General features: G+C 32.5%; 2 protein-coding genes across 2 annotated transcripts; both read left to right on the top strand.

Annotated features, from left to right (window-relative positions):
• The first annotated feature begins 6,189 nt into the window (after positions 1–6,189).
• Positions 6,190–7,301, top strand: LOC25483722 (NDR1/HIN1-like protein 1). The gene has a single exon (XM_013612425.3). It carries the CDS (start codon positions 6,386–6,388, stop codon positions 7,013–7,015), a length of 630 nt encoding a protein of 209 aa, XP_013467879.1. The 5' UTR covers positions 6,190–6,385; the 3' UTR covers positions 7,016–7,301.
• An 8,764-nt stretch (positions 7,302–16,065) lies between these two features.
• LOC25483720 (NDR1/HIN1-like protein 10) lies at positions 16,066–17,018 on the top strand. The gene has a single exon (XM_013612423.3). It carries the CDS (start codon positions 16,222–16,224, stop codon positions 16,849–16,851), a length of 630 nt encoding a protein of 209 aa, XP_013467877.1. The 5' UTR covers positions 16,066–16,221; the 3' UTR covers positions 16,852–17,018.
• Positions 17,019–20,931: the final 3,913 nt, after the last annotated feature.

Below are 20,931 nucleotides of genomic sequence, written 5' to 3'. Positions count from 1 at the left end.
GAACTTGTACGAGTTTACCTAAATTAAAATTATATAAAATTTATTATATGCATGACATATATAAGCTGATATAATACTGTAAATAAGTCAATATTGCAAAATATGACTTAATTACAAAGGCACATTATACCAAACTACCAAAATGTTATGCTAATAAAATGTTATGCTCAACTTAGCATCAAAAAACAAAAATTAGCGCACAAAATCATAAGTTTCATAAGTCTCTAAGTTCAAGTCATTCATAAAACCATCAAAAATAACAAGTTTCTCAAGTTTCCAAAGTTGTTAATAAAACTATCTAAAAAATAATAAACTAGTTAATTTCTTCAAAAGGTCAACAAACACCACCACCGCAACCCTATTTGACGTCGCAATCACCGGCGTCGAAATATGAATTTCCACCGTTGGATTCGCAACCCTAACCGGTATGTACTCCCTTATTCAAGGTTTGAGAACTCGAAAAAGAAAGAAAAAGAAACGTTTTATTTCAGGAACAACGTGTTACTGGAAAGGTAACTATTCAGTAAAGATTTCAGTCTTTGGGTTTGTAGAAAAGACATTGGATTTTGAAAAAAATGAGCCTAAAAAAAGGCCAATTTTTTTAGATGTTAACTCGTAAAACTCGGTAAACTCGATCGAGTTTACAAGAGTTTACCGAATGTTAACTCAGTCAAACTCGTCAAATCTTCCGAGTTTACCAGAAACCGAATTTACCTCAGTATTAACACGATTTTGGTACCTAAAAACATAAACTCGGTAAACTCAGAGAATTAACACTCGATTTAGGAACATTGAATTCAATAACTAGAACAATCGTAAATTAACTCCCATACTATAATTGTATCACTTTTTTAATTTCTTTCTTTGGTTTATTGAAAAGAAAACTCACTTTATATTAGGAAAAAAAAACCACTTTAAATAAGTTTGTGACGAATTTCACTAATGCGGTCTATGTTTTATTCCTATATATGTACGACTACTTAGTGGACTCATCAATTATCTCTATTTCTCTTCACTTATGTTTTCGCAAATATTATATGGATGTGATGGAAAGGTAGGTAGATTGATGCTACTTTTATATTCTACTAAATTTCAATAAAATATTACATCTGCAATATGTTTTTTTTATTATAAAATTTATATTTTACTAGAAAAATAATGGTCTATTTTTAGAACAACATAAAATATGAAGGTACAAGTTAACAAGTGTGCATTTTTTTATTTGGACAAAAATATCTACTTACTGCTATTATAAACCATTATTAAACAAAGGGTAATTATCTAATTTTCCAAAATCATTTTGTCTTTTTTAAGTTTTTTTAAACAACGAAAAATGGATATTTAAAAAAAAAAACAAAGAGAATCCTTGGTAGCATAAGGTTTGTCAAGAAGAACCTCAAAAGTTTACAACCAAACAATAGTAACCAAAGGAAACAAAAATAAGTTAGTCGATGCTCATACAACAAAAGGGCTCGACCAACACATATGAAAGCTACAACTAAGATTGACATTATAAGCTTTCAGCCATAAAAAAGAATGTTATTTGACTTTTTCTAGCAACTGATGAATTGTATTTTCCTTATTCTTGAAAACTCTATTATTTCGCTCATTCCACAAAGCCCAAAAACACCATAACCAAATAATCTGCATCTAGAACGAGTGTTCGCAAGCCACCAGAGGAGTCAACAAACTGAAAAAATATGATCCTGAAGAGAGTCCGGATCGGCTGTTAAGATGCCCATCCAAGACCTAACCAAGCTCCAAAGGGGGCGAAACAAGGACATGATAGAAACCAATGTTGAGCCGTCTCTAAGCCTCCGCAACCAGTCACACATAATTGAGAGTCAAGAGAAATAATGCCACGCGTCACCAAATTATCTTTAGTCGGTAGCATGTTTTGAAAAAAAGTATTTACACCATTACAACCCTTCTCACAATACTCTCCTAAAAACACCCTCCCCCTCAACACCTACACCATCACAAATTTTCGCTATCTCCTGCCACCACAAAGAACCACTCTGCCCCCCAACCACTAACCTCCCTGCCTCTTCATCATAACGAGCTACCAACACCCTATACCACAAACCTATGTCTACTAATAACCTCCAACATCATTTACCTAACAAAGCAGTGTTAATAATAAAAGTGTTTAATTTTTGTCTTTTTTTTTTTTTTTTGGTTGGGTTGTTTAATGTTTGTAATTGTGACATAAATGTGTTCAGAACAAAAGTGGGTCTAAGTTAGCAAATTGATGCAAGTTAACAATTATTTTATAATGAAAATTATTAAAGTAACATTCAAGTTATTCATTTTAAATAAAGATGAATGATATTTTTATCTAAATAACAAGGTGTAACCTTGCTAACTTGGATCTTCATGTTTTTTTGTTGGTCTAACCATATATACACACACATAAAACAGAGTCTTATCATTTTTAATAATGAGTAAATTTTAGGTTGTGAAAGTGCCTCAAAATTGAAGAAATTGGAATTCTGGAAGCAGAAAATCGGTGGCCGATTTTGAGTGCTGTTTTTTTGTCTGTTGGTTCGGCAAAAATCGGTGGCCAATTTGGAGCATTTGGTGGCCGATTTTAACAGCAGAATATAAAAAAGAAACGTATTTTCGGGCCTAGATTTGTTCCAGTTTTATTGAAGATTTTTTTACTATAAATATAGACTTTGTATCAGAGTAAACCTTGAGATAGAGGGGGCTGAAACAAAGGTTTAGAAAGACAACAACAAAACTAGGGTTTGTATAACGTTTGTCTCTTCGAAACAAACACTAGGGTTTGAGGGTTGATTCACCTTAGGAAACACTATTAGGATTGAGTCTCTCGGTTACGGGAAGAGATTGGGACTTTGGGTAGAATTAGGCGGAAAACTTATTCTTGTAACCCATTGATATATCTTTTGTAAGGTTACTTATCATTATAGTGAAACAGAGGGTTGCTCTCTCCCCAATACTAGGTCAATTTGGACCGAACTGGGTCAACAAATTCTTTTGTGTTCTCTCTTCCTTTCTCTCTCGTTGTTTTCTACTTTTGGCTTGTGATTATAATTGTTTCATACACTTTGTTTTGGTTGCTTGACTATCCCTTGCTCCACACATCAAGTTTGTTATTGGTGTGATTTTTCATCGAATTCACAATAATTGGCGCTCACCTTGGGGCAAAGGTCAAAGGATAATCAAGTACCATGGGTTCGAAGTGGGATATTGAGAAGTTTATCGGAGATAACAATTTTGGATTATGGAAAGTAAAGATGGAAGCGGTGTTAATACAACAAAAGTGTGAGAAAGCTTTGAAGGATGAAGGTGTGTTACTGGTCACCGTGTCACGAGCGGAGAAGACCGAGATGGTGGGCAAGGCCAGAAGTGCCATTGTCTTGTGCCTCAAGAATAAAGTTTTGAGAGAAGTAGCAAAGGAAACAACCGCGGTATCGATGTGGTTAAAGTTCAAATATTTGTATATGGCAAAGTCTTTGGCTCTTCGGTAATTCCTAAAGCAACAACTCTACTCATTCAAGATGGTAGAGTCAAAGGCCATCATGGAGAAACTTACGGAGTTCAACAAAATCATTGATGATTTGGACAACATTAAGCTGCACCTTGAGGATGCGGGTGCTCTGATGGTGTGGTGTTGTTTGGAGGGTGAAGAATGTGATGTGTCTCACCTTGAGAATGATGCCTAGTGGAGCGGTGGTCATTGTAACGCCCTATTTATTATTTATTTATTTTATTGAGTTTAGATGTCTTTTTATAATTTAGTTGATTTGTTTTAATGATTGATATTTTTTTATGTTATATGTTGGTATTTATTAGTATAATATATATGTTATTTGGTGTAGAAATATATTTTATTTTGTGTAGAAATATTATGTTATTTGGTGTAGAAATATATGTTATTTGGTGTAGAAATATATGTTATTTTGTGTAGAAATATTATGCTATTTGGTGTAGAAATATATGTTATTTGGTGTTGAAATATTATGGTATTTGGTGTAGAAATATATGTTGTTTGGTGTAGAAATATATGTTATTTTGTGTAGAAATATTATATTATTTGGTGTAGAAATATATGTTATTTAACCTTGAGTTGTTGATGAAAGATATAATGCGATGAATATGAAGTTAATAATGATTATAAGTTGATTGAGTTATTAATGAAATAAATTCCACTGCGAAGTATGAATTATTATGCTATTGAATTTTGAAGGATAATTATTTAATTATTTCCGTTTATGATTTTTAAGAAGTGTGACATTCCGTTTTGTGATGATTACTTTGATTATTTGAATGAAATTTTTATGTTGGGAAAACGTGGTGTTACAGTCGTTTGGAGAGACGTTAAATACTAAACATCATTCTGGAGAGGTGGTGGTAAGAATACTAATGATCAGTCTGGAGAGGCGGAGGCAACAATACTCATGATCTACCTGTTGAGTTGGAGTTTTAAGGTGGAAGACATAGTGGGATGTACACATTTGCTAATTGAGGTAGAGTACACTCTACTTGAGGTGGAGTTGAACACACCGGAAATCGTATGACTATGGAGGACCTTGGGTGCTATGATCTAGTGGTGAGCAAGGGATTTCTTCATGAAGACAGAAGGCATTCTGGAGGTTGAATAATGTATAGCATGACTTGCGGGATTACCCTAAAAAAGGCCAAGGGTGATTGGATGCAAGATGATCTTCAAAGAAGCGGGAGATGTCCTGTGTTGAAGATGTTATGGTGAATGCTTGTGGAACTACCTAAAATTCCTAGCGTAGTTGGACTGCAACGACCTTCGAGAAGGTGAAAGACATTCCGAGGGCTGAAGGGTTTAAGGTGCGTACTTGTGGATTACTCTAAAAGCCAAGGGTGATTGGGCACAAGTAGATCGTCAAGGAAGCAGGAGATGTCCTGTGTTGAAGAAGTATGATATAGTCTTGTAGAACTACCTGAAATTCCTAGTGTAGTTTGGATACAAGGATCTTCAAGAAGACGGAAGACATTCCGATGGCTGAAGAGGTTAAGGTGTGTAATTGTGGAACTACCTAAAATTCCTTGAGTAGTTTGGACACAAGGATCTTCAAAAGGGCGGAAGGCATTCTGATGATTGAAGAGGTTAGGGTGTAAACTTGTGGAGCTACTTGGTGTACTGGGAAGCAAGGAAAAGAGTAGCAAGGTGGTCGATGGTTTGGCGTCATCACTAATTTAGGGTCAAGGAGGAGATTGTTGTGATAGTGCCTCAAAATTGAAGAAATTGGAATTCTGGAAGCAGAAAATCGGTGGCCGATTTTGAGTACTGTTTTTTTGTCAGTTGGTTCGGCAAAAATTGGTGGCCGATTTGGAGCATTCGGTAGCCGATTTTTGCAGCAGGAAATAAAACAGAAACATACTTTCGGGCCTAGATTTGTTCAAGTTTTATTGAGGATTTTTTTTCTAGAAATATAGACTTTGTATCAGAGTAAACCTTGAGATAGAGGGGGCTGAAACAAGGGTTTAGAAAGGCAACAACAAAACTAGGGTTTGAGGGTTGATTCACCTTGGAAAACACTATTAGGATTAAGTCTCTCGGTTACAGGAAGAGATTGAGACTTTTGGTAGAATTAGGCGGGAGACTTATTCTTGTAACCCATTGATATCTCTTTTGTAAGGTTACTCATAATTATAGTGAAACGGAGGACTGCTCCCTCCCCTAGACTAGGTCAATTTGGACCGAACTGGGTCAACAAATTCTTTTGTGTTTTATCTTCCGGTGTCTCTCGCTGTTTTCTACTTTTGACTTTTGTTTATAATTGTTTCATACACTTTGTTTTGGTTGCTTGACTATTCCTTACTCCACACATCAAGTTTGTTATTGTTGTGATTTTTCATCGAATTCACAACATTTTATGATAATAAAAAATGGAAAACAATTATTATATTCTATTAAAATTTACAACAAAAAAAAAATAGTAAACTCTATTTTTTTTGACCATGTTCATGTTACACCTACACAATAGTCTCAAAAACCAAAAGTCATTAGTTTACACCTAAGTGTAGTACGCACAAATATATCTATCAATACAGCAAAGCAGCCTCCACCATTATATACCTCCAAACTACCTATTACCATATATCATATAATCTTATCATATCTAGCCTCTTAATATTTTTATTTTTTTTAGAATATCTAGCCCTTTAATAAAAACACACAAACTTACAAATAAATTAATCAACATGCCAAACGCACACACAAAAAGCCTCAACCACACGAAACCTCCCCATAATTTCATCCTCTCACAAAAACCATTCTATATTTCCCTCACTTCTACTCTTCTTCCACTCTCACCAAATTAATATCTTAATTATTCTTCATCACTCTTTCATCTATCACACTCTTTACACTCTCAACATCATCATGTCGGTGAAGGAGTGTGATCACCACAAAGGAAGAAAAAGAATACTCTTCCAAAGAATATTTTGGGCCATCATGGTATTCCTCTTCTTAGTCCTACTAACAATTCTCCTCATATGGGCAATCCTAAGACCAACAAAACCTACTTTCATCCTCTTAGATGTAACCCTATATGCTTTCAACGCATCACAACCAAATTTCTTAACCTCAAACTTTCAAGTAACACTTTCGTCTCGAAATCCCAACGATAACATCGGTGTATACTACGATCGTCTCGATACTTACATGACCTACCGGAGCCAACAGATTACTCTCCGGACCGCCATACCGCCTTCTTACCAAGGTCACAATGAGTATGACGTTTGGTCTCCGTTTGTTTACGGCAATGATATACCTGTTGCTCCTTTTAACTCTGTGAGCCTTTCACAAGACGAAAATAACGGTAATATCTTTGTTACCGTTAGAGTTGACGGTAGAGTTCGTTTTAAGGTTGGTGCTTTTATTTCTGGTCGTTATCATATACATGTTCGTTGCCCTGCTTACATCTCACTTGGTAACAATGGTAAAGGTGTTGATATGGGAGAAAACGCCGTTAAGTATCAAGTGGATCAACGTTGCTCCGTTAACGTTTGAGTAAAAATTATATTACGTTAATTTGCGTATGTATTTATTTCTTTGTATTGTATTTTATACCTGCGTATATTTATCTTCCATAGTTCTTTATGTGTATCTTATCTTATGTATTTTAATGTTACAAAATATGAGACATATGAAAGATTCCGAGTATATAGATTAATTACACGTTGTACTTGTAATAACATACTCTATATGCCAATATAATTCAACCGCAAGGTTAATAAAAAATTATGGTGTTTCAATTTGGATATCAAATGAGTGTATGAGGAAGAGTTCAGTGTCATTTTCTTTCATTTTCATATTAAATAATGTCATTTTCTTTGTATTGTATTTTATACGTGCGTATATTTAACTTATTTTATTAATTCTTTTTCATCTTTTCTAATTCTATTTTTATTCTTCTCATCACATCATTCATTAAAATTCTCAAATTGCTCCTTTTTCCTTTATTATAATATTTGTATTTCTCTCCGGTGTGAAAAGCTACGAAAGAATCATTTTTATTTCCCGACCTCGGACACCTAGTTAATCACATTCAAAGTATGTTTAATTCTACTGAACAAATATTTAATTTAGGTCATGTGGAAAATTGTGGTTAAGCATGTAGTTGAATTAACCACAATTTGACCGTAAATAATTGAGTTAATTATATATTGCATGTGGTTAACCAGATGTCGTGCAGGTGTACGAAAAGAGTATGTATGCATCAATATTGTAGCTTAATGAACATCCAAAGGAGGATTGAGTCTAGTAGAAGAGATAATACTATCACAACATGATAAATCTAAATTTAAATCCAGGTCGAAGGAAATACTTAAATTTAGTGGTTAAAATGTCTCCTATAAGATTACCTCCAATAAAGACAACTTATAATAAACGAAAAAATATTGCATACAAACATTAAAATATTGGACTCATATTTTTTCTCTCTTCATGTTATATCATTCTTTTTAAAATACATTAGCAAAGTAGAATGGTGCAATAACATAATTTTTTTTATTGTTATTTGATATTATTGTAAAATTAATTTATATGAAAAACACATTATTTAAATTTTATAAAATATATGTATGGAACATTTACACGTCTTTTTTTTCGCATGGTCAAATTATATCTGTACGTATTGGACAAAATTGTTCTCAACTTTTACTCAAATGCTTTTAGAGATTCATTCACCTAAAGTTAAAAATATACCTGCACCTAACTAGTTCCAGGTTACTTCATGTATATACTAGAAAAAGGTTCTCTAGCAATATATTCCATTTGGAATATTATTATTGGTAGTAGAAGTTAACCATCCTAGCAATATTTTCTGTAATGAGAAAAAGTTTAGGGGTAAAGGTGAATTATTGAAGGTCTATTAGTGGGAATGGAGGTGTATCTATCTAGCTATTGTTCCATGTGGCAAGGTAGTGGTGGTCCTTTTGAATTCCCTCTCACCTACTTTGGCAACTATCGTGAAAGAAAGAAAGAAAGTTTTCCCTCCATTAATTATTAGTTAATAAACGAGTGGTCCTTATCTTCATTTTCTATTCCCTAATCAAATCAAAGCTATCATGGCCAATCTAACAAGAGAATTTGGATTTCTTGAAGTCGGTAGTCCTCGTGTTAACACAGTGAACATAGATGAAATTGAAACGATTCATTTAGTAATACAAATTTTGATTTTTTTCAATACCAAAATTAAAATCGTTCGGGCGGGTTCAATCAAAGATATGTTTCAAGTGACTCTTTAAATAAGGTCCATCGAGATATGGTATGGATCTTACATAGGATCATACAAAAATAATGACATGTGGTACTGGAAGTAATATTAAAACAGTTTTGTATGAATAAACTGTTTTTGAAAATGAGATCATAATAAACTGTTTTTCATAAATAAGTTGTTTTGAAAATGAGATCGTAATAAGCTATTTTGCATAAATAAGTTGTTTTTGAAAATGAGATATTAATAAGCTGTTTTGCATAAATAAACTTTTTTTTTATTTAAATAGTTTAGTTAAAAAAAATAAGGTGATAATAAAAAATATAATTATTTAAATAAAAAAGATTAATATTTTTTTAAGATATCCATTGGACTTTTTTTAATTTAAAGAGGTGATCCATTGGATTTTTAAAATAAGGTGGATGGATCAAATCCATCCATAGTTTTTAATGGACGGATCAAATCCAATCCATTAACAAATTTTTTTATTTGATGGATGGATTTGATGGATTTTGTAGTGGATGGATTGGATGGATATGGATCTCATGGATCATATTGCCACCCCTAGGAAGTATTGTGCACCCTCTAGTATGAATCCGAGACAACTTTCTTTTAATCTACACAGTGGCGGATCTTAACTTATTTTGTTGGGGGTGCCAAATATTTGTAGAATATATATTTAAGTTGTTTGATTAGATTGATGCAAATTGTTATGTGGTTTAGTGGTTCTTTGTACTTGAGTTCTACCTAATGAGCAACTGTTCGAGTCCTTGCAAGACCTTTTTCGTGAATAAAATAAAAAATGCAGCAAAATAAAAAGAAGAAGGTAAACTTGAGTTCTACCTAATGAAAAACTGTTCGAGTCCTTGCAAGACCTTTTTCGTGAATAAAATTAAAAATGCAGCAAAATAAAAAGAAGGAGCCCGAGGGATTAGAACTCACAACCACATGTTGTCAATCATCTATGTTTTCTAATAAATTACACTTAACATAGTATTTATACAATATCTGGGGGGAGCCATGGCTACCATGGGCTCCCATGAAGATCCGCCACTAAATCTACACACATATGTCCCTTGAGGACAAGTATCCATGTTTGTTTGGTATAGAATCTTTAGGTGGTTGGGGTGGTTTTAGGTTCTTCCGGGGGTTTGGTGGGTATAATGTCTAGTTTTTATGGGTTGGGTTATATGCATTGCGTTAAGTTAGGTTTGGCCTTCGTTTGACAATATGTTGTTTGGTCCATCCAAAGAGCTTAGAACGACCTCATATTTTATGGGGAAACATCCTCTTTTGTAGTAGGGTCCTACCCTAATTTCACACCCCATTTGGGGAGTCTTCACTTTTCAATACTTTGCAGGTTGTCAGGTGTTTAGTCATTGGAGGTTCATTGGGAGTGGATGGCCTTGTAGGATATGTCTCTTTGGTGACTTGGTTTTACCATTTGAAATACCACATTCATCACAAAAGATCTTGATGAATTTTCAAATCCACCTCTAAGATCACTTCTTACATAAATGATATTAGAACTTTTTTCAATTTGAACTTTTTACGAAAAATTTGAAATACTTCAAAAGAGCCATCTTTATTTTTAAAAATAGCACCTAATTAATCTGGATAAATCATCAACAACATCTTTATTTTTCCACTAAGACCAGCAATTTGATTTGGATCAAAAATATCAATATGAAGAAGCTCCAAAGGTTTCAGAGTTCAAATATATTTAATTGTTTTAAAACTACTTTTTACTTGTTTTCCTTTGACACAAGCTTCACATGTTTTATCTTTGTCAAAACTGACCTCAGGCAATCCTCTAATAATGTCTTTTAAAATATATTTTTTCTATTTTTTTTAAATACAAAATATTTATTTACATTAGTGTCCAGATGGGCACAAGTGCTCGTCATTTTCATTTTATTAATAACAATGAACAAATAAATGGTAAAACTGATTATGTGAAAGATAAAATTGAGAGAATCTTTATACACAACACACGACATTTTTTTTTTATATTAGAAGTTCAAATAAGGTATTTTTTTAATAATCTCCAATATTTCTTCCATTATTATGCATTATTCTTATTTTTAATTGATAATTTAAATAATAATATTATAAAACCTCCCGATTAAGTTTATAGAGTGAATCTCAATTAAATTTCTCATCGGTGGATCTAAATAAAAATATTGTTCTTTTAAGGGAGATTAAATTATTGCTAGATTTGATAAAAGGTTCCGATTTGTTGAATATAATTCAACACAATCATACCCGTCTTTTTTTATTTTGGTCTAAATGACCATATTGGGCAAACCTTTGCATTAATGTTTGTCTATTACTTTTTTTTTTTATTTTTTTATTTTTTTTATCATATTTGGTTATGGTTCTCCCTATTTTTTTCTTTCAAAATACTCTTTGCTCAAATTATAAATATGAACACCAGTTTTGGATTATATAATTTGAAACTTGTAAAACTCGTAGGTAACGATATAACTTTGCTCAGGTTTGTCCAAAACATGTAAATATACTATTTGGAAAGTACATTTCAAAAACTTTCGCAATATACTCCCGAAGATATCAGACCATATGAGGTCCGTATCCAAGCTATCTAGAGTAATGACTGATTTGCTTGAACGATCGTGTGTTACAGTGCTGGTGATACAAGTACTAGACAATAAAACTATGATCCATGTGATCTAGATATGATCTTGTAGGATCTGTGATAACCTGACTCTTCAGGGAAACAAACAGTATAGCACGTGGGTGCCGATCCTCCTTGAGTCCGTTTCAGAAATCCTTGGCCTTGACAGATTGAAAGTACTAAAATATCCAAGCCAACATAAAAAACAACATATACCTATCAATAGAAAGCACATGAACAAAAAACATGTTATACAAATTTCATTTGAATAAGCATGAGAATGTGTTCAACTAACTATGTGATGTAAGATTTTTACATGTTATATAACTATTTACACGTGAGTATAATATGATTGTTTCCGCAAGGATTAGCGTGTGTCATAAGCATTTAAAGCATAAATGGTAAAAAAATGCAACAATAGTAGCTTTTCCTTAGATAACTTGCAGAACAAGTCATTAAAATGCCTAAATTAACACATAGAATATGTTAGTTTTGAGCACTTATCACTATGAAAGTGAACAAGTGTCACATAGAACACAATTAATATCATTACATAATTCAATCATTATATGCTAAGCCACATAACCTATATCAATTTATATTCAAACTAATTTAAACAAGTGATAAAGCAATTTGAATAATCTCATTGGTGCAAAACTGAAACAAATTGAGTAAGCATCAACATAATCGAATTTGCATTAATAGAGACGAGATTGAGCAAGTATCAAATCAAATTAAAGAAATTGAGACAGAAAGCAATTGAAATGTAAACGAAATTCACATTAGAATCCAAACCTCAAGAATTCATAAATGAAGCACTCTTACACGAATGGATCAATTTAGGGTTTTGACTTCCATCACAATAAGTTTTCACAAAATTTTGATGATACGGCTGAATGGAAAAGAAAGAGTGTTTATGCTGTTTTCAGCTTTCTTTATAGGTACAAACATTAACCTAAAGTTATAGAACGAGCTACATCAATAGTTGGGCCAAAAGACGGCTAATCGACTCATTTACGGTAAAAACATTTGACCCAAATTTGTGGTCAACACAACTGCTTCAGAGAACGGTATTTTTTATCCGGAGGACGTCCAAAATGGTCTTCATGCTTAACATGAAAGTTGTAGATATTTTCCTTAGCTTTCTAACTCTTATTTTTACACCTCGTTCTAATAAACGTAGCCAAAATTATGGCCTGCACAATGAACAGGGGTCAAAACAAATTGAAAACAAAAATTAATCCACAAATTATATTAACGCTCAAATCAAACCCAAAATACGAAAAAAAAATGCAAAAATTATCATGTTAAGCATAAAAAGCTCTCAAAATATCAAAATGCAATGCTATAAAACATGTGCAAAAATGCATTGATCACACATGATACGCGCCACCAGGATATACATCCATCGATTGTGGCTCCACCTCCTAATGTGGTTTCTCATCATCATCCGTGTCCCCCCCATAAATTGTCAGAATCAACCTCTTCATACTTCGCATAATTTCGTTGTGGTTGGGGCTTAGACTCGTTCACTTGAGATGGTCTGACGCTATCAGCACGGCGGACCCTGCCCCTGCACACTCTCCCTACCACTACAATCTTCTCGATCTGCTCTTGCCTAGAAGAAGCAGTCATGGATGGTTTATCGTTTCTACTGCGGTCTATGCCGTCCATATGTGAAATATGCAAATCGCATATACATACAATTAATAAAAACCCACAAAATAACTAAAACAACATACAATGAATATGTCTAGATTATATAATCAGAAAAAGAAGAACCTAGTTTAGATCATATAATCCGAACATGTTCATTATCCAGAAGAAAAAAAATTGAACCAACTTAATCTAAATTAAAGCAATGTTACCTTAGCTTGTGTTTGGTAATTGAAAGACTTGAAATGTGATACTTTTGAGCAAAAAACTTTCAATCACACAATCTTGGGCTTTTGGATTTTTGGTGGTGAGAGGGAAGTATTTGGGGAAAACCTGACTGTTGGAAATGATGGAGGTTTCCTAATTTTTGAGTTATATATATATATATATATATATATATATATATGTAGGAAGTTTTCAGATTATCTAATCTGAAACAAACATTGAGATTATATAATCCGAGCAATAGGTATTTTTGAAAGAAAAAAATAGGACAAGTGAGAAACATATAGGGTGTAAAAAGTAACAGCTTAATTGCTTGTTGCAAAAAAACTTGTACTTTGTTAGGCCCAATGTCATCGTTGCAGAAAAGGCTGGTTACTTCTTGCTCCCCCACTTTTTTTTTCCTCCTTCTTTCTCTCCCCTAAACCTCAATCATGGTATGTTTTTCATCTCACTTTGCTGATTCATCGATCAATTTAGAACCCTCTCTTGTTTGCACAATAAATGATTAATTTGGTCATTAGAAACACATAGGGTGAATGAGAAACATAAAAGGTGGAAAAAGTAATAGTCTAAATGCTTGTTAAAAAACTTGTATTTTATTAGGTCCGATGTCATCATTGCACAAAAGGTATGTTACTTCTTGCTCCCTCACTACTCATTCCTCCTTCTTTCTCTCCCAAAAACCTCAATCATGGTATTTTTTCCCATCACTCAATTGATTCATCGATCAATTTAGAACCCTCTCTTGTTTGCCCAATAAACAGTTAATTCGGTCCATAAACTATCACTCTCTCGTCAATTTAATCCTTAAACTATTTAAATCAATTAAAAAGTCTCTAAACTATGAAAAATACATTAGTCCCTAAACTATATGATAAATAATAATTTTGTTAACAATGACTTCATAGTTGGATGAAAGAATAGAGAGATAGTTTCAGGACTAAATTGACGGTTTATTTTTTGTTTGTTGCTCCTTTATTCTACTTTTCTTAATCTTCATTTCAATGTCAATCTTGCCTTATAATTGCTTTCCAATTCGTTTTGTAGGCAAATATGCAGAATTTAGATGTGAAGATTGAGCGAATGCTGAACATAGGGAAGTATATGTGGTTCACCGATGATTAAAGTTTTTGACAGTTGTTCTTGGATGGAATGCCGAATTTTCAAAAAAAAAAAAGTTTATGAGGGATGCAAATATGTAAAAATCTTACATAAACTATTTTGACCGATAATTACTATTTTGAAGATCAATTTATATGTGTAGCAGTACCAACAACAATTATTCTAACACTTTATGTATACTCTTTTATTAAGTTAAATTCATTCACTTGTTTATAGATGAAATTTATGTGGATTATCTCAATATATTGAAAATGTGATCAATATGAAGCGGTGAAACTCATAACTTTCAACAATAAAAAAAGTTAATTATCAAAAAGAGAGTATTAGAATGAACGTTAGTATTTTATTTTTTTTTTGTCAATCTTTTTTAAAGAAGATTATTTTTTTGTCAATTAAATTGTCTAGTGGTTAAAATATCACATTAAAAATATCACATTAAAGCATGAGTAAGTGGAAAATCATGGGTTTAAATATACACTCCTAAAAATGATGTCGTTGAAGCTATCAACCGATGAGTGAATGTTAATTGCTTTTTACAATAGAGTGAATGCTTTTTTGTCTATGTGAGATAACTCAGTTGACAGGAATATGTATTATTAATTGAGAAATGATATTTGTACAATTATTTTTGTTCAACTTTTGCACAGCTTTCTCTCTTATACTCACGTTATCTTTTTATTCTCTCTCTTCCCTTTTCTCTCCATTGTTTTTGACCAATAAGAAGAGAGAAAAAAAAAAGTTATCATAAAGGTTGTACCCAATAGTTGTTCAAATATCATTGCTCTTATTAATTATATGTAGGGACCGAAGTTCGAATCACTAACTACTAAGCTACTTGACCAAAAAAAAAGTGAATGATTTTTTTTCTTTTACCAGTAATAGAGTGAATGTTATTAGTACTATTCTATAATATCTGAATAATGCAAGTTAAGTGCTTCAATTATTTTGGTTTATATTCAAACATGTATGGTTGGCACTATATATATATAACAATACTCTTAATATATATTAAATATTTATTTTTGCCCACTTACAGTTACATAGTTACATCACTCGTTCCACTTCTCCCAGATCTCCCATGCCCAATCATCAGACGCGTAAATTGAATAGTGGGTTTCGGGTAGACCTTCTTTGCTCATCATATGAACTGGCTGATGACAAAATCAAGTGAGCAATAAATTAGTTATACTCCCTCCTGTCCTTATTATAAAAAACAATTGACTTTTTAGGTTCATAGAATAATTAATGTATCTTGTTGTACCACTCTGAAAAATTTCAGTTAATCAAATATATGGTTTCTGTGACCACATTTTTTTAGTTATGTGACTACTAGTTTTTCAGAATTTATTTGGTTAACTAAGTGGAAAAATAGTGGTTACGCACATTTTATTACGTGACCACATTTTTTAGCTTCTAAATAGTGGTCACGCAACTGAAAAAATTTGATCATATAGACCATATATTTAGTTAACTTGCATTTTACGGAATGGTAGATAAGGGTACATTAAGGTCTAACAATCTTTATTCTTTATGATTTGCTTGTGCCTAAATCCAAATCATTCTTGTTATGACTAACATGCTTACTCCTTCTCTAACGCGTCCTTACCCTACAGGGTCAACACGTACATGTACAAGCCAATAGCAAGTGGAATAGGAGATATATATATAACAAAACAACTAAACAAGCACACCAATTCTGAACTTTTCAACAAATTTTCCAACGTCTTTTATCCTGAGGTACCTATATGTACCTCCTTAACACTCACCATAAAACACACTTCAATATTCATTTTCTTCCAAACTCTTCGATCAAAATTATAAACTTCAACAAAATTTCCTTCACTCAAGTACAGAAATTAAATGGCAGAAGCACAACCCCACAACCGGGGCAGAAGATGTTGTTGCTGCCTTTTCGGTATAATTTGGAAACTCCTCCTAGCAATCATCGTTCTCGCTGGTCTCATAATCCTTATTTTTTGGCTCGTTGTCCAACCTCGAACCTTCAAGTTCAGTGTCAAAGAAGCAAAACTCACCAAATTCAACTATAGCGACGACACCAACACCCTCCATTACAACCTCGTACTCAACTTCACGGCCCGTAATCCAAACAAAAAACTCAACATCTACTACGATGTAATCGAAGGACATGCGTCTTACGAAGGGACTAGGTTTGCTTCAACAAAGGTTATAACATGGTTAAATTCATTCCGACAATACACTAAGAGCACGAATCCTATGAGTGGTGTTTTCTCTGGGCAACGTGTTGTGGTTTTTGATCGTGATCAGGTTTCTAACTTCGAACGTGATGAGAAAGATGGAGTTTTTCATATTAATGTGAAATTAAACTTTGACATGAGGTTTAGACTTGGTGATTATATTGGTCCACATACTAAGGGTAACATTAAGTGTAGGCTTGATGTTCCTTTTGTTGCTAATGGAACTAAGGTCATGAAAGCATTTGAACCCACCACGTGTGATGTAAATTTCTAAGGGTTGTAATTTCAAGGGGATCATTTCATTCTTGGGTTTGTTGATAAATTTATTTTTCCCCACCTTTTGTTTTTGTAATATTTTGGATTTTATGAAAATATATAAATCATATTTGTTGCTGAGTCTTTAACCATGTGTTTGTAAGAGAAGAATCTTACTTTCCACAAGATCTTTTACCTTACTTTCCACAGAAGTTGATAGTTTGGAATGAGCTGCCATCATTTGCAACCCATTTAGAGTTGGCCTAATGGTTAGTTTGGGATCTTGGAGTTTGCTTCTCTCAAGGTCTCAGGTTCGATTCCCTCTAGTGCCAATTTCGGTGGGCAAGTCCATACAGAGTTTTGCTCTGACTTAGAATGGTGCCTCCGCAAGTGGACGGTGGAATTGGTCCTCTCATATTAGTCGGTCCTTTGATCGGATACGAGTTTTTTTTTTTAAAAAAAAAAGCTGCCAACATTTGCTTCATGATTGCTTGAAACTGATTAACCATCATGTTATGGCGTGCCATAAGAGCTCGGTGATTTTCAAGTTCAAGAGTTCCTTTCTTCTTTGCATTCTTCTCACCATGGTTCATGTACTTGTTATGTGTCATACTTTCCACAAGACCTTTTACGTTAGTTTCAGATTTAGTTTTCATAATTCCTCCAGTTGAGACATCTAAAAGCATTCTTGTTTAACCCTTCAGACCTTGAAATGCTCCAACACATCATAGAGAGATTTATCATCTCCTTGCTTGAATTTTGTGATCTCTGCACACTTGTCCATAAATTTCATGACTAGAAAGAACCGCTCGATAAATTTTTCTTCAAGCTCATTCAAAGTGGTAATTGTCGTCATACCCCATTTTTGACCTTTAAATCCCATTTTTATTCATCTGTTGGACCGAATTTTTTCGTTGTTTTAGACGAAATTTAGGCAGAGAGGTATTTTAAAATACCTCATTTTGTGGTTCCGAAGGCGACAATTTTTTAGCTTTTTTTATTTACTTTAATTTTTATTTTATTTTTCGTTTTTTTACTTTTACTTTTTTATTTTATTTGATTAATTTTCATTTTTTTATTTATTTATTTTTAATCATATTCTGTTTTATTTTTATTTTTATTATTTACTTTATTATTTTCCTTTTATTATTCATTTAGAATATCCTTTGTCTTGTTGTCCTAGTGAGGGGCATTTTTGTTTAACAGAATATCATCACAACCCTAATTTCACCCATATATATATATATATGAAATTTCAGAGATAGGGAGCAGAGATCAGAATTTGGCACACATCCCAATAAACCCCAAAAATTCATATTCTGCAAAATCACAAACATTCTCCTGGATTCACAATAACAACCTCAATATACAACAATCTAAACCCTAATTTTTATGAAGGGTTAATATATCTTTACCTCCTGTAATATAGTTCATTTTTAGTTTTTCTCCTGTAATTTTTTTTTTATTAAAAATTTGTTTTGATTTCCCCCCCTAATAGGCCAAACAAAAATCAATTTAAATTTTTTTTAAGAAATTTTCGTTTTTGTTTGGCTTATTAGGGGTAAATCAAAACAATTTTTTTTACAGGGGGTAAATAAAAAAAAAATTACAGGGGGAAAAAATGAAATTGACCTATATTACAGGGGGTAAAGACCTATTAACCCTTTCTTTGAATATCATTTTTTTTCCAGAAAAATAAACACACCAGGATACGAATTTCAGCAACAACAACCATTTTTCACACAAAAACATAAACCTCAAGAATACAAAAATCACAAACACGGTTTCAGCCTCAAAACCAAATCACGAAATCATCACCAACAATCAAAACTCCACAAACTAATAACCTCACAATCAAAGCAACAGACATAACCGAACCGCAATAAACCATCACCCAAGCCAAATATAACAAAACCGGTTCAAGAAAAAGAAAAAGAAGAGAAAAGGTAGTATTTTATTTTATTTTTCAGAAGTTCTCTTTCAAAATCATTTTCGAAAATGGAGAGAGGAGAAGGAGAAGAATAGAATACAAAAAAAAAAAAATAAAAAAAAAAAAAATTAAAAAAGGTGGTTTTATTTTGCTCTGGCACGGAGGTGCCGTCGCAGGAGGCCGGACAACCATCTATAAGTGTTCTTTTTGTGTTGTTTTGATGATTTAAATTTACATAACCATGTTTACATGGAATTGATTGAGATATGTTGTTTTGAGATTAACTTTGACAATATTTGAATGTGATTTTGAAATGGAATTGAAGTGAGGCTTTTCTCAATTGAAATAATGTTGCTATGTTTGGTCTATTGTAATCATGAACTTAGATGAAGCATGTAGGATTGATAAAGCCCTATAAGAGTATGTAACTTGGTTTTTGATGAAAAATTTAAAAATAGATGAACTTTGGAAAAATAGACGAACTTTAATGAATTGTTGAAATATGGCATAATAACTTGTAATGATTGTATACATATGATCATATGTTGAATGATGATTTACTAGGTGATTAATATGCTTGAGATATGTTGATTTTCTATGTGAAAATGGTTGTACGTCTAAAATGACAATGCTAAAAATGAGACTCTGTGTGGAAGATGTTTAATGATGGTTATTATGTTAATAATTTTGGTGAAGACGATTTATTATTGATAATAAAGTCATAATGGTGTATGGATGTGTTTAAATGATGATGAATGCATGTATATGCACTGGTGAAATTTTGATGGTGAATTATGAACGTATGTATTTGGTGAGTCATATGTTTATGCATTCATGAGTTTTGGTGATAACGTATTTTATATCTACCGGTGATTTAGGATATTTCTATATCTAGTGGTGATTAGGATATGTCTATATCTAGTGGTGAAGGGATTAATCGGTAAAATAACTCTGAAATCCTAAAATGGTAGCACATGCATATATCTACTTCCTCGTTTCTTGTTGATTTGGAGTCTAGTTAGGCTTTGATTAAGCTATGTCGGGAGTTTTGTTTATTTACTTTTGGATTATGTTGAGTACTTTGTTGATGATGTATTTTTGAGATTTGAAACTTGTTGAGATTATGGATTATCCGGAATGTTTTGAGATGTTGTTTTTATTGTGCTGCGAGATTTATGAAAAATGAATCCTGCATGTTTTTAAGTTTTAATGTCGTGGCATTTTGAATACTTTTGAATTACTTGTTTATTTGCTTTAAATATTGCATGTGGGGTTAAAGGGTGGTACAAACAGCAAAACCTGTTATGTGTTTTCAAGCCAATTTTCGACCTATTTATTACCTGTAATTCAACAACAACAATTCTAGAGGAAATACAACTCATACACCAATTATAATTAGTTATAAACAAGAACAATACATAATCTTTCACAATTGATCAAAATTAAATTAATTCAACATTTCGTTAAAATAACACGAATGTTTGAAATTCAACTAAACATAAAAAATGTTTGAAATTGAACAACACATTACATAACATTACATGAAATCTCTACTGACATTCTGCACAGATGCAGTTGGGCTGAGCACAAATATATAATATATTATTTTCAAACATATGCCTCAACATAAAACCTATGTCGCTATCGTCACGAACAACCCGAGGAAAATAGACTGTTTACCACATGCCTTATCTTTGTTTGCTCCCAGGTCTACACAAGGCATCTGAACAAATATGTGACATGTATAATGATTTTCACCAAGATACTCAAAGTATTTATTAAGTTGTGCCTTCAACTCATCAATAGTGTCGGTCGTAGTTATATTTAACTTAAGACTTTTATATCAAATGTGTAAACATTAATAACGAATAAAAATGTATTGTACTAGTTCCACCACATACAAGTCATACATACATACATACATATATATATATATATATATATATATATATATATATATATATATATAATGGCCACAAAAATTTGGCGTTACAATATCAACCAAAAAAAAAAGGATGAACATCGACAAAAAATGTATCATATCACATCAAGTGAAATTGAATCTTTTTCATCTTCCTCACTAACTTGAAATTCTTCCTTTGCTTTTTCAGGAGTGTTACAAATTCTTTTATTGGCTTGGTTTGATTCCTTTTTTGGTGGGGGCGGTTT

The sequence above is a fragment of the Medicago truncatula genome, chromosome 1, assembly GCF_003473485.1.
Source record: "Medicago truncatula cultivar Jemalong A17 chromosome 1, MtrunA17r5.0-ANR, whole genome shotgun sequence".
Taxonomy (NCBI): domain Eukaryota; kingdom Viridiplantae; phylum Streptophyta; class Magnoliopsida; order Fabales; family Fabaceae; genus Medicago; species Medicago truncatula.
The sequence above is the reverse complement of the archived record's forward strand: the minus strand, read 5'-3'. Positions and strand labels throughout refer to the sequence as shown.

What these genes read in the sequence shown, in the direction of transcription:
- LOC25483722 (XM_013612425.3), top strand. Translation starts at nt 6,386, where the DNA reads ATGTCGGTGAAGGAGTGTGATCACCACAAAGGAAGAAAAAGAATACTC.
- LOC25483720 (XM_013612423.3), top strand. Translation starts at nt 16,222, where the DNA reads ATGGCAGAAGCACAACCCCACAACCGGGGCAGAAGATGTTGTTGCTGC.